Source organism: Colius striatus, chromosome 1, assembly GCF_028858725.1.
Source record: "Colius striatus isolate bColStr4 chromosome 1, bColStr4.1.hap1, whole genome shotgun sequence".
NCBI classification, from domain to species: Eukaryota; Metazoa; Chordata; class Aves; order Coliiformes; family Coliidae; genus Colius; species Colius striatus.
The window spans coordinates 191,498,591-191,511,254 of NC_084759.1; the positions used below are offsets into that span (position 1 = coordinate 191,498,591).

General features: G+C 38.9%; 1 protein-coding gene across 2 annotated transcripts in view; it reads right to left on the reverse strand.

Annotated features, from left to right (window-relative positions):
* The window catches only part of ABCD2 (ATP binding cassette subfamily D member 2), a 43,540-nt gene that overhangs the window by 18,888 nt on the left and 11,988 nt on the right, over positions 1-12,664 (reverse strand). For both annotated transcript variants that reach the window (XM_062018668.1, XM_062018676.1), the window contains exons 5-6: positions 10,767-10,861; positions 9,230-9,375 (exon numbers count right to left, since the gene is read on the reverse strand). In XM_062018668.1, the coding sequence (XP_061874652.1) occupies positions 9,230-9,375; positions 10,767-10,861 (241 nt within the window). The remainder of the gene's footprint in view (positions 1-9,229; positions 9,376-10,766; positions 10,862-12,664) is intronic.

Here is a 12,664-nt window from a genome sequence, read left to right on the forward strand (position 1 = left end):
AGAACTGGTCAGATGGCATAAAAGTTTCAGGTGAACAATTCACAAAATTATCTAGCTCAGTCTATTTGTATCTTGTGATTGGCAGACAACAGAAAGAACACAAGAAGACCTGTATAATTAAAAACAAATCCCAGACAATTTCTACCAAAATACGAGCTGCTAATACATTCTGAAATAACTGTACCTCCTGCAATGAACCAAATAAACTAGGCAGACTAATGAAGAAAAAACACTCTCCTTTTCTTAAACATCCATTTTTGAAGGCCGAGTCTTCTCATATCTCAGACAGCCCTGATGATAAAAGAATTACTAGGATGGATAATCACAAAGATCAATGAAGTGAAAAAAGTACAATGAGGTGTTTTGGACAACAGCCTAGTGTGCCAGTCCCATCAGGCATATTCCAGCGTAAGAAGCGTTTCTGATTTTTATCACAGCCATGCAATACAATGAGCAAGGAAGTTTCCCTCTTTTAGAAAGATCTCAAATTATTCATGGCTTTGCAGATGAGAAGTGACACCTTACTTCACAGAGAAGAGGTAGTGCAGGTAGTGAAGCCTCTAGAGCAGAGGATGCTTTTGCTCTGGGTTTCTACAACGTTTAGTTGTTCATGGCATCATTTTTTTCCACACACGGGATATGAATATGCAAGTAACGCTACAGCAATGCAATGTCTCCAGTGAAATACCCTGCCAACAAGTGAGAAGTCACACACTGTACTGCCTTTCTTCTCTAATCCTCTGTGTAACACTGCATTACACAGGACAGAACATGACAATGCAGAATAGAGGCGCACCACCTATATGGATACAAGGAACATGATTATAGCCATTTTCAAAGCGTTATAGGTACCTGAAGTGGCCACAGAAGAGCTGTAGTAATCTCTAGCAGAAATTAAAATTAATAGGGTGTAATTAATGCAAAACATTAGGCAGATAAACAAGCCTAGAAAAGTCTTCCCTCTTGGGAAAGACATGCTCTCATCTAAGGCTAGTGCACACATGTTGAACTGCAGAAAAAAATCCCACCTGCTTCATGCTGCCATGAGACTACGACGTAATTCATGACAAGAACAAAGAGCTGAAAATCCAGTGTCTGGGGAACTTGAGCATTATTTGCAAAAGAGACTCATTTCACTTAAAATTTAGTCATCCTGGTCTGAGTTAGCTGCCCCAGGCTGTCTTTGTAGTCAACAGAGTCCTCTAGTAAACTGGTATGTCCAGTAGGTCCCATGTGTCTCAGATGTTTGCCCTAGGACACAGGACAAACAGCATACAGACCTGAACTGAATGACTATTGTGTAGTGCAGCATTAGTGATGTACAGAACAGTTGACCTGAGTGGGCACAAGCTGGTGTGATGCCTTGTTGCAGCGTGTTGGGCTGTGCTGCACATGTAATTTGGCCTTTAGGCCTCTGCTGTGCTGCACTTATCACTTGCCTGCAAGATAAACTTTGCTGCCTAATCATAACAGAGAGGCCTGCAAGCAGCTCCTACTTGGCATCAGCAATTACACCAGCTGCATGTTCTTGTCTTTATCTTGAAGTGAAGCAGCATGCTCTCATGCTAACATCCTTTTTTTGACAGTAGAAATGATATATGGAATTGTTTACTTCTAAGAAAATCCTATCAGAGTGCTAAAGACCATAATACCAACGAACCTTGGCACAGATGGGATCAAGTGCAGCATAGTCTGACTAGAGGTATGTCTGATGCTGTATAATGCTGGGTACTGATGCAGAACCTGATGAGATGTAAAGGCCATAAAGATAATAAAGGGCCTGAAGCATCTCTCCTATGAGGAAAGGCTGTGAGAGCTGGGACTGTTCAGCCTGGAGAAGAGAAGGCTCTGGGACATCTCATCAATGCAAATAAATACCTGAAGGGAGGGTGCAAAAAACATGGAGACAGGCTTTCCTCAGTGGTGCCCAGGAACATGACCAGAGATGATGGGCACAAAATGAAGTAGGAAATGCCATCTGAGCATCAGGAAACATTTTTTGACTGTGAGGGTGACCAAGCACTACAACAAGCTGTCCAGAGAGGCTATGGAGTCTCAGTTCTTGGAGATATTCAAAAGCCATCTGACCATGGCCGTAGGCAAACAGCTCTGGGTGGCCCTGCTTGAGCACAGGGGCTGGACCAGATGACCTCCAGAGCTCCCTTCCAACCTCAACAATTCTGTGATTACCTATGCTAACAACTTACTTCTTATGTCTAATAAAAGTAATTCTTGCACTACAGAGTTTGAATATCTTTCTTACTGGCATCAACAATGAACACTTTCATTGGTGCACTGCAACAGCACATCACCTCCCAGAGGCAGATAGCTCGCTCATTCCGAAGCTCACACGAGAACGTCTACCTAAATGAACACAGATGAAATCTATCTTTGGTGTATAAATTGAAGGTTTGCTGCTTGAGCTTGTTGGAAGTGAGGGTTGAACACTTGTATTAAAAAAAAAAAACCACAGCTGTTTTCTCTCTGGAAAGTGGGTAGGTACTAGTGAACACTGCACCGGCTCCAAGAAATGCAAAATAGAATCACCATGCTGAGTAAAACTTCCACTTATGTTGGAAACCACAGTGCGTTGGAAGAGGGACAAAGGGTGAGATCCTCAGCCTGCAGGTAGGCAAATACAGAACTAGATCCTAAGAACCGGGTCTGAGTGAGAAGACCATGGAGAGGGATTAAAGTCCAGTATACCTTGGAGCTGGAACATAATTCTGGAGCCCAGGACACTGAGGCAAGCAAAAAACAGAGCTCATAGTGTATGGGAAGGACTACCACCTTCTCTTCAAGAGGAAGATGCTGGCTAGGTATACCCTCTGGACATTTAAAAGCACAGAGCAGTGCAGTGAGAGTTTGATTGCAAATTATGGTAAGAAGGAGAAGAAAGGACTTCTTTGCAGGGAAGATGATACAGTTGCTATTAGAGCTTTCAGCTGTCCTGCTTTCACAAAAGCCAGCATCCTTTCATATCATGCTTTTTATGGCAAGAAGGCTTTGTATTTTAACCAGTGCTCCTAGTGTTACGTAGCCAAGTTGCTTCTCATAACTTGATATGCACAAGGCATTTGAAACATGCATTTTGAGGTAAAATATTATTAAAACAGAAAACATTTGCCATTCTGTTCATCTGTCAAAGACTGTTGTTGCATTGTAGGGCTTTAAGCTGGAGATAATTGTTCAAGCTGGACACAGTAATAGCACATCTCTGCAGAAAAAAATGCAGCCACCAGATTACTCCCTAATATGCAAGTTTGTCCATACCACTGCCAAGCTACACAGCTATTTCAACCTGTAGGTGAATTTGTTCCCCTGACATTGCTAGAAAAACTGAATTTTAAAGGTGAGCATTTGTCTCAGCAAAAGTAACCCAAACCAGATTAAACAGATTGTCAGTTGCTTTGCTGGATGGATCCTATAAATACCAGCCACATACTACTCAGTTCTTATAATCTATTTAGTGACTTTATATTTATAAAATATGTCAAGCTTAACCTGACAATGTACTTAAAAAAAATTCTAAGCTTACTTTTCTCAGCTTTTAAATGAAGTTCCATAAACAGTCTGGCACATATATAGAAATCTAGAAAGGTGGTACAGCCCATTATTGGTGCTGAACGAAGACTTGCAATATTCAAAATTCTATCAAAACAAGCAAGTGGGTGATGGAGGCAATGCAGGCTCATGCTGGCAAGAACACGCTGTCCAAAACACGTTATGAAATACAGAGCAGCTGATTGCCAGAGATCCCAGTAGAAATATTCCTGCAACTGGGCATCCTTGCAGACAAAAATTTAGCTCTTCTGTACCATTGGAGAAAATGTCTCAAGAGAATGTAAATGGAGGAGACTCTACATATTAGTGACAGCAACTTTTGTGCAGGAGCCAAAAGAAGATCACATTGTGCTTTAAGTGAGATATCTCCATGAGTGTGGAGAATGAAGTCTCTCCATCATCTACAAAGAAGGTACAGAATCTGCTTTAACTGAAAAGATCACCAGTAAATAAGAGCCAATACTGAAATCTCTCTACCATGGACTTTCCTGATGATTTAAACTTGTCAACAAGGGTCCCCATTTCAAGTGTGGTAGTGGCTTCTGTGCTTCAGACAAATGTCCACTAGGAAATGCACTAGTCTCCATATGGAGTAAACGTTGAGTATGTATCAACACATCTCAATTCCTTGCCCACATTTAGTCCTCTTAGTATCTCCCATAGCCATAGCTTGCTCCAGATATACCCCGAGTCTGAGGGGACTGAGGGACCAAAACCCTGGAGCATGCTGAAGTCTTCTGCAAACATCAGCTTAACTGAAGCCTTTAAGATTGGTATTGGATTTGTGCAGCTTTTAGATCTGAACTAAACCCCAATGCAGCAAGCTGACTAAAGCCTTCAGTCTGTAATTTCTGCAACACTTTGCTTAATAAGACAATAGACTTGTAAGCTGTGCTTTTATTAGCTGACTCTTGTGTCTGGCCAGTAAGGAAGGCACCCTACATGGTTTGAGACGGAGTAGCAGCTAATCCATAAAGCCATTTTCTACCTCTGACTATTAGCGTAGGTGAATCTTGTTCCCAGCATGCTAACAAGAGGTACCATCACTACTTGTAACCAGCCTGCACACAGACCTGTGAGCAAGTCTTCAGTGGAATGGAGAGGTCTCCCAGTGATCCTGGCAGGCAAAGCTTCAGCTCACCTCCAGGGCAGCAAGAGAAGAACTTTTGTGCTCTAGGTGAGACAAGACAAGACCTCCTTCAATCAAGTACAAGCATTTCTGTATAAGTCCCAGTAAGATGAAATGGCAAAGGCTGTGCCTTGGCTGAGAGGATAGATAGCCTAATATCCCTCTCGGATGCAAAGCCTCACTTTTTAATGAGCAGCAAAATACTGAGTTAGCCTGTCTTGAGTTAAATCATTTGCAAAAACAAGACCAAAGTAGCAGTCAATTTGTTACAGCAAACCTGTATCAGAACAGTATGTATAACTGAATTATGCTATGTCATGTTTTGTGTTAACATTATCTACCACAGACCTTGCTCTCATCTGTCAGATAAGTGGTGAACTTTGGAATTAAACATATTTAAAAGGAGCACCATGAACTCGATAACAATGTCAGACAGAAAGATGCAGTGTGCATCTTTATCTATATAGCATGACATCAACTGATGGCAAAGTACTGAAGGAACAAGTGAATATGGTGCTGTACTATCAGCAAAATGCTGAAGGGCAATAGCAGTTGCCAGTGCAGTGTTGGCATGTGCAGTCAGCACAGTTTAACTCCAGCAGACCCTCACTGAAAGGATCACAGTTAAGAACTCAGCAGTATGAGCTTACAAGAAATTAGGATGTGCAAAATACAACATAGTTTATAAACATTCAAGCCAATCTAAATGAGCTGAGGCAACAGAACTCCGATAGCTATATTTGCACAGCACTTGAGCTACTTTTCTCATCAACACACCACATGCTAATGAGAAGTACTCAGATACAGAAGAACCATACATATACATGCTACATATGTATATCTTTTTATATGTAATATAAGGTGAATGCAACAATTTTGAAAGACAAAATCGCTATAAATTGTAGGTAATTAAGAACTGTAGGTAATCAAGAATTGTCTTAGGGAACAATCACATTTTAATGATAGAGGGCTCTACTAAATACCATCATGCTTAAGGTAACACTGGGATTATGCCATCATCTTCAGGGTTTCATGTGCTTATAATGTTAAAATGTTTTTTTATTTCTATCACTTAGAACTGAAATATTCTTGCTTGGTTTCATCCACATGATCAATGTCCTTGAGGCAAATCACATCAGACATTTGGATTACTCAATAGAGCTAAGAAGAAGAAATATATCTTTGTAGCTGATGCAATTTTGTTTTCTAGCCAAGGATATTTTTAGAATGCAGAAGGAAAAACACCAGACAGGAAAAGACTTGTAAAGGAACTCCAGATAAAACATCAGAAATAGAGCAGACATATGCAAAACCAAATAGGTTAGGAGGGTCAGAAAAACCTTCCAGCTGTTATGTCCCATGCTGTCCTAGCATTAAAAAGAAAGCAGCAAGATACAGGTATATAAATCCTGAATTATGAAGGACTAACAATATTTGATACTAGTGCATCTTTAGTTGCCTCCATTTGAGCATCTGATAAGCCTGGTAATATTAGAGATCTGCTTGAATGAGCAAAAGAAAGAGAAAGAGAATAAAGAATTGGACCATCACTATGATCACTGAGAAAGTAGTTGGGGTTGGTCTCTACAAGAATAGCACACAGAATTAAGAGAAACTATGCCTAGTATGGGAGAAACATACTCCTGTCACAAAAACATCCAAAGTACTGCAGAAGCAAGCTGGAGAGAAAAAACAGTAACAATGGACCAGAAGAAAGAAGTATAATGTATTAAGAACTACTCTGAGCTCTAAGAATGTGAATCAGTAAATCAGTCCTCAAGAAAGACAGAAGACAATGATGGCTATTTTATATATGAACTTTGCTAGGAAGACCTAAGTCATGGCAGAAGGTTATGGAACACCAGAGACTGCATGAGACATTCCTCCATGCAAATCAGACAGTAAGGCACAGCTGGTAGAAAATTATTAATAATTGATATCAATAACCCAGTGGTGATTGCAGCCTTACTGCAGCTTTACAGTGCAGACACACTGGGGAATATTCCTGTCGTGTTGTCAAGGTAACCTGCAAGCATGTAGGTGTGCAATTCTGCTGGCATTTTTATCAAACAAGGGAGAACTAAGGAAATGAGAGCCAACATGTGCAGAATCTGCGTTTCCTTACAATTGAAAAAGCTAAGAATTTTAATTGGAAAGCAAGAAGAGCTGGAGTAAATGTTAGGAGGGATTGTATGCCAGAGTTCACTAATTCCACTGAGATGGAGTCTCCATCAGACCATCAGAGTCTGGGCATCAACAGGACATAGTCTGAAGAAATCAGGCTACCTTCAGATACAGTGCTAATATACTGTTGAAAGGATTGACTGCTTCTTTAATTCTCTAAGTGCTACGTATACATCTTGTGGTCATATTCTTAGCACTGGTACTCATGCTACCCACTATATTTTTTGTTAATGATCAACTGTTTAAAATGATGCTTCTGAATCCTGATTTGGATGATGAATCCTTACCAACTAGAACACTCACAAAGCTTTTTTTTTTTCCATTCATGCTACCTTCTTGACCAGTTAACTAGAAGACAAATACAAAGAGGGGCTTAATGCAAATGTATTTTACTTTGCCAAAGAGAAACAGAGACATGGAAGAAGGGGTATGAGCACACATTCTGCCGGTTACTTAGGCTCCAGTGAGATGTGACAACTTCTTGAGCTGTGACCAGTTCCTAGCACTGCTCCATTCTTGAAAGCAAGCTGCTTTTGGCACCAATATGATGCTGAACTGCTCAAAGCCTCTTAAAGCCTCACCTTCTTCTGCTCACCCTCCTCTTTTACAGGTCTGTAATGGACAGGGGCTGGCCTACACTCACAGAAATCCTTGGACTTCTCTTCCCTGCCCCTCAGAATGGCACTTTGTCACATGAGCATCCACCAGAACTGTGAATGATCATAGACAAATTCTGCTTGGCCTGGCCCTATTTAACGGGAGAAAAGAAATCTCACAATGATTCACAGTAAAATCTAAAAAAAAAGCAGTACAGTGATGCTAAGGAATCTAAAAAGATAAACAGACCAGGACTCTTAAGGCTCTCGTTTTAAAGCCTACATACTGTCAAGTAAAGCTAACTACAAAGTGTATGCAGTGCTGATGAACTTTGGAGCACACAATGAGATAATTCACTTTTATATAAATCATACTTTTGTGTGTAGCTTTTGACCTCAGCCAAGACACAGGATTTCCCACGCATTTCTGGAATACTATGCTGGAACATTACAGAGATGAAAAAACAACCTTTTCAGTCAGCTCCTACTCACTGTGGAGTATTTTGTTACTTAGTAGCCACTGTATTCTCCACCATTCACTGTGTGCAAATGAGATTCCTATATTTGACTCAAAGGGGGTTGATGCAGAATTAAATATAACCATCAGGCTCAACAGTAACTGTGTCTACTCATGGAGAGCTCACTCCCCTGTTCTTAGACCACAGACATAGGTATACAATTAAACACAGTAACGTCATTCTAACTCACTGCCTGGACCACATAAGGCAATCCACACAAAAGTCAAAAAATCCCACAGATCTGTTGCAGAAAGAAAAAAAATTCAGAATAGTTTTTGTTCTGGCTAAGAATGAAACTGATTTTAAGAATGTCCCACAAAATGTGAATTCTGAAATACTGTTTTGAAAACGCTTAATAAGGCATTTTGCTTCAGACTCCTGAATGAAACTCTCAAGTGGCTCAGAAAAATGAAGATGGGTCACAATAAATTATACATATATTTGAAAACAAAAAAAATCTTTGTTACTTTAACCTGCAGCAAGGAAAATCTACTTATCAGTCAATATTTCCATTCAGCTGAACAGCTTGTACATTTTAAACAAGACTGAAAACTGTACCATGTATACTTCTTTTGCCCATGGGAAGAAATGAACTACAGAAAGCAATCAAAGATTCTCAGTGTTTGATTTTGCTTTTGCAAAACAACCTAGTTAGAAGTCTCTAAGGAGATATTCTAGAATCAATTGCATTAAATTATGTTCTGAGAGTCCAACAGCAAGTCAGAATACAAATGAAGCACAAAAAAACATGTTTCTCTGAGTGAAATGAGCACATATTATTAAAAAGGTAATTTGTAGTTAATATTTGATTGGATTCTGGTCTAATAGTGTAAAAGTTGAAGATTTGAAAGTTATTTTGAACAATTCAACACTTAGGAATCAAAACACTCTCACCTGTTTTGATTTTTGGTTTAAAGTAAAATCAGAATTAAGATCTATAGGTCTATTTCAAATTTCTTTCTGGTTCTAGTCTGCTCCCATGACCCTAAACCATCAAGGAGCTCAGTCATAAGAGAGCACAGTCTCCATCACGAGTGTATGTAAGCCCATTCCAATGACTGAAGATTTGCCTCACCAAAGAGAAGGGATGCATTTCTTTTCTATCACTCTCCACACAGCTGAGGTTGTGCTCACCACCCTTTAACCTGGCTGTCCATATCACAGAATGAATATGAGAGAAGCTGGGTCAAAATTCATGTGACCAGAAGAAAAGGTATCAGCTTGAGCAAAACACATACCTTTGTGGTATATAAAACATGTGCTGCGGAGGGGGTTTGTAGAGAACTCCTTCATACACAGGCCACAAACCACTCAGAATCCGGAAGAGCGAACTCTTTCCACAGCCATTGGGTCCCGTGATTAAAAGATTCATCCCCTCCTGCACCTACAATAGCAGTGAAAACACAAAGATGTTACTATGCGGTCTATGTGGCACAACACACTCTAAGACCCCTAGAGGGAGTTACATGAGCATTTACATAAAATTATTAACCATTTCATTAATTACCTGCATGTAGTTATGCAATTAAGCTGGAAATGGTGGGTTAGATATAATATGTGGGCTGAAATAATGAAAATATTTTATTGTCATTATAAAGTCTGAGCATTTCTATAAAATACACTGATTATATCACAACATCAGCACATCACAGACAGATATCAATTATCCTAACACAGACTGGGTCCAAAGGTGTTAACCATGTACAGAGCAGTGCTACGCCCACCAGTGAGATTAATCTAAGCTACAGGAGCCCAATCAAATGACTTGGAAAATTTACTTCACATTGTCCTTTCAAGCTTAATTACCAGTATTATTTTGGCTGTGATGCACTTGGTTTGGCTCACTTCAATACTACCCTGTGCACATCCGAGTGTTTATGATGCATCACCACAGTCATTGTCTATGCTATACATAAATATATTGACTATGTTATCTTTTTCCGTTGTTTTGTCTCCAGAGCCAAATGAATAAATATAACTGTCTCCTTGACCCTAAAGTTTGATTTCATAAATATGAAATTCCTACACTGAAGTCATTGCAAGTTTTGCCAGAGCTACAACCCTGTTCTCCCAGCTGCAAATTCCTGTAACCAACAGAGGTGGCAAGAGGAACACCCTGCTTTAGCTAAATTAAAGGATCTGCTGAAATTACGTATGTTAGAGTTCTAACAACTTCAGCTCTTTTTTAAGTTAATAACATCTGCACTGAAACACAAGATCAGGATATATAAGAAATATATGCTCATGTATATATATGCTCGTGTATAATTTAGTAAAGGTCATTCACTAAAATTGTGAGCAGGTACCAAGTGGAATTTGGAATAGCTTTGTAAAAACAATACAAGTTTTAACTAAATAAAGACTCCATGGTTGGGCTTGTGAACTATACTGTCAACTATTAATTAGAACTGCTCTTTGTGGTGACCAAGCAAAACTACAGACTCAATTTTTTCACTGTTGCTGTGAACTCAGACATTTAAAGGACTCTAAGTGAGTAAAGCATCCCAGTTTCACTGAAATTAAGTAAAGATGGATGCAGACTCACACATACACCTTTGAAATCTCAGGTGCACTAGCATCAGAAATCCTTTGTTCTCTTGCTTTGAGCAGGAGAAACTACATATGGCTGCCTCTATTGAGCTACTATGCCTACCTTTCTGGACTTCCCCTTTTATCCATATGCTCCTCCAAGTACTTAACATAAGGTACATGAATTCTGTGCTGTTTATGTTAATGTGATGGCAACAATCAGAAGATTCTTGCATATCATCTTACTTTGAAGTTTAGTCTGGAAACCACCACATCGCCATTCGGAGTAATAATAGGAACATTTTCACAAATAATTCCATGTTCAACATCAATAACTTTCCCTAGAAATAAAAGATATAAAAAAAAATAATCAGACTTTATGAAACCTTCCATTAAACAATGACATGTGAAAGTCTGTGCATGGCTGAGAAGTATAAACTGGTGAGTATCAATCTCTTTTATGTGCTCCAGGTTCCCCAGTGGGAAATCTGGATGATAATAAATCTTTGCTAGTCAGAAAGACACTGCCAGCAGTCACCAAGAGCGTGCAATGAATCCTAATTTTGATCATAAATAAAATGCACAGTATGCATCACAAATATATAAAGCACTAAAAAGATGTGTTCCTTCACATTCTACCTGGATTTACAGTATTTTGTTTTAATAAGGTGAGCAATATCAAACACTTAAAAGTTCAATGTCTGGACAATTTAATCAGAAAACAGAATCTGCTTTCAATACCTGCTCTGAAACTCAGAGCCCAGTTCAGTCTCCTCCAGCAACGAGAGCAAAGGACTAAACATTTAATGGCTTGCTTCCAGCTCTTTTTGAAGCCAGACACTGTAAACGTGTCTTGTAAGTATTTGAAGAAACTTGTATAACACTTCACTCCAGTAGTTACACTTAATATTTCGATTTCTGGTACATTTAAATATACTGTCTCAATCAGACATTTGGATACTCTGGACTTTGAAATAAATTCTTCTGGAAACAGTAAAAAATTAAACCAACTCCAACTTCTCAGTTGTTAATGGGCCGCTCTAACAGAATCCTAATAGCTGGGCTTCCAGACAATCACCAGAAATTACCTTTACAGACAAGATGCAAAGGAAAGAGATTTCTCTCAGTATTAGAAGGCTGCTTATTTTATAATTTAGACTAATCTGAACAAACTAAAATTGAACTAAGGAAAAGTTTATTACAAAAGGATCTGGTAGCATTTCCTTCACTTCAGGTTAGTTTTACATTTTCCATTAAGAGGGTCTTTGTTCGATTGCTTCCAACTTTGCCAAACTATAAAATCTGGGCAAAAATTTCTGTGCCATATATCAGCCCAGGTATTCTTTTTTTTCCTAAAACAAGTTTCATTTAAAGCAGTTCTGTGGTGTCTAACATAAGATTATGCAAAATGAAAGTGTTTTGCTGTTAAAAAAATTTATTTGGATACAGTCTAAAAATTCTAGTTAAAACAAATGTGGGATAAAAAATAGTAAGCTAAGTATTGAGGAAACTTAATTTTCATTTCCTAACTTCACAGTGTGTACAACTTTAGCATGCTTTTAAAGCATACTGATGTGTAATCAGAAATACATCTTGACAGCGTTTGTACAAGACGTACAAAATTGTATTTCAATTTTGAAATTCTGAACTATCACCTGTTAGAAACATTCCAACAGTTTTCATGTTTTCACAATGCTCTTTTGGATGACAGTAAACACAAGCACAAAACAGACACTCCTTAGTTACAAAAACTTGAACTGGATGATTCAAAATTAAATAACTAGTGTGTGTTCAAAGAGCCTTTAAAGGAAGCTGAATATTAATTATATTGATACTATTTTTTTTCTTTTCTAACAATGCAGGCACACATGTATGTGAGCACGAGTACTTTTACCCACAAATAAATCCACTCTGTAGGGATTTCTGAAGTATCAAGACGAAAAGAAAGGAGGAAAAACAGTATTACAATGCGACTTGTCATAGAAAGTGGCCCAGATTCATCTGGCCTAAATTCTACTTAAGTCCTTGTGCACAATGCTTGGTCTTGGCTAGCTGCCTCTGAGAGCCTACAATCACTCAGGAGCAAACATTAGTCACCACAGCTTAGGAGGAATTCAGACTGGATGAAATGTGGGACTGTAGTG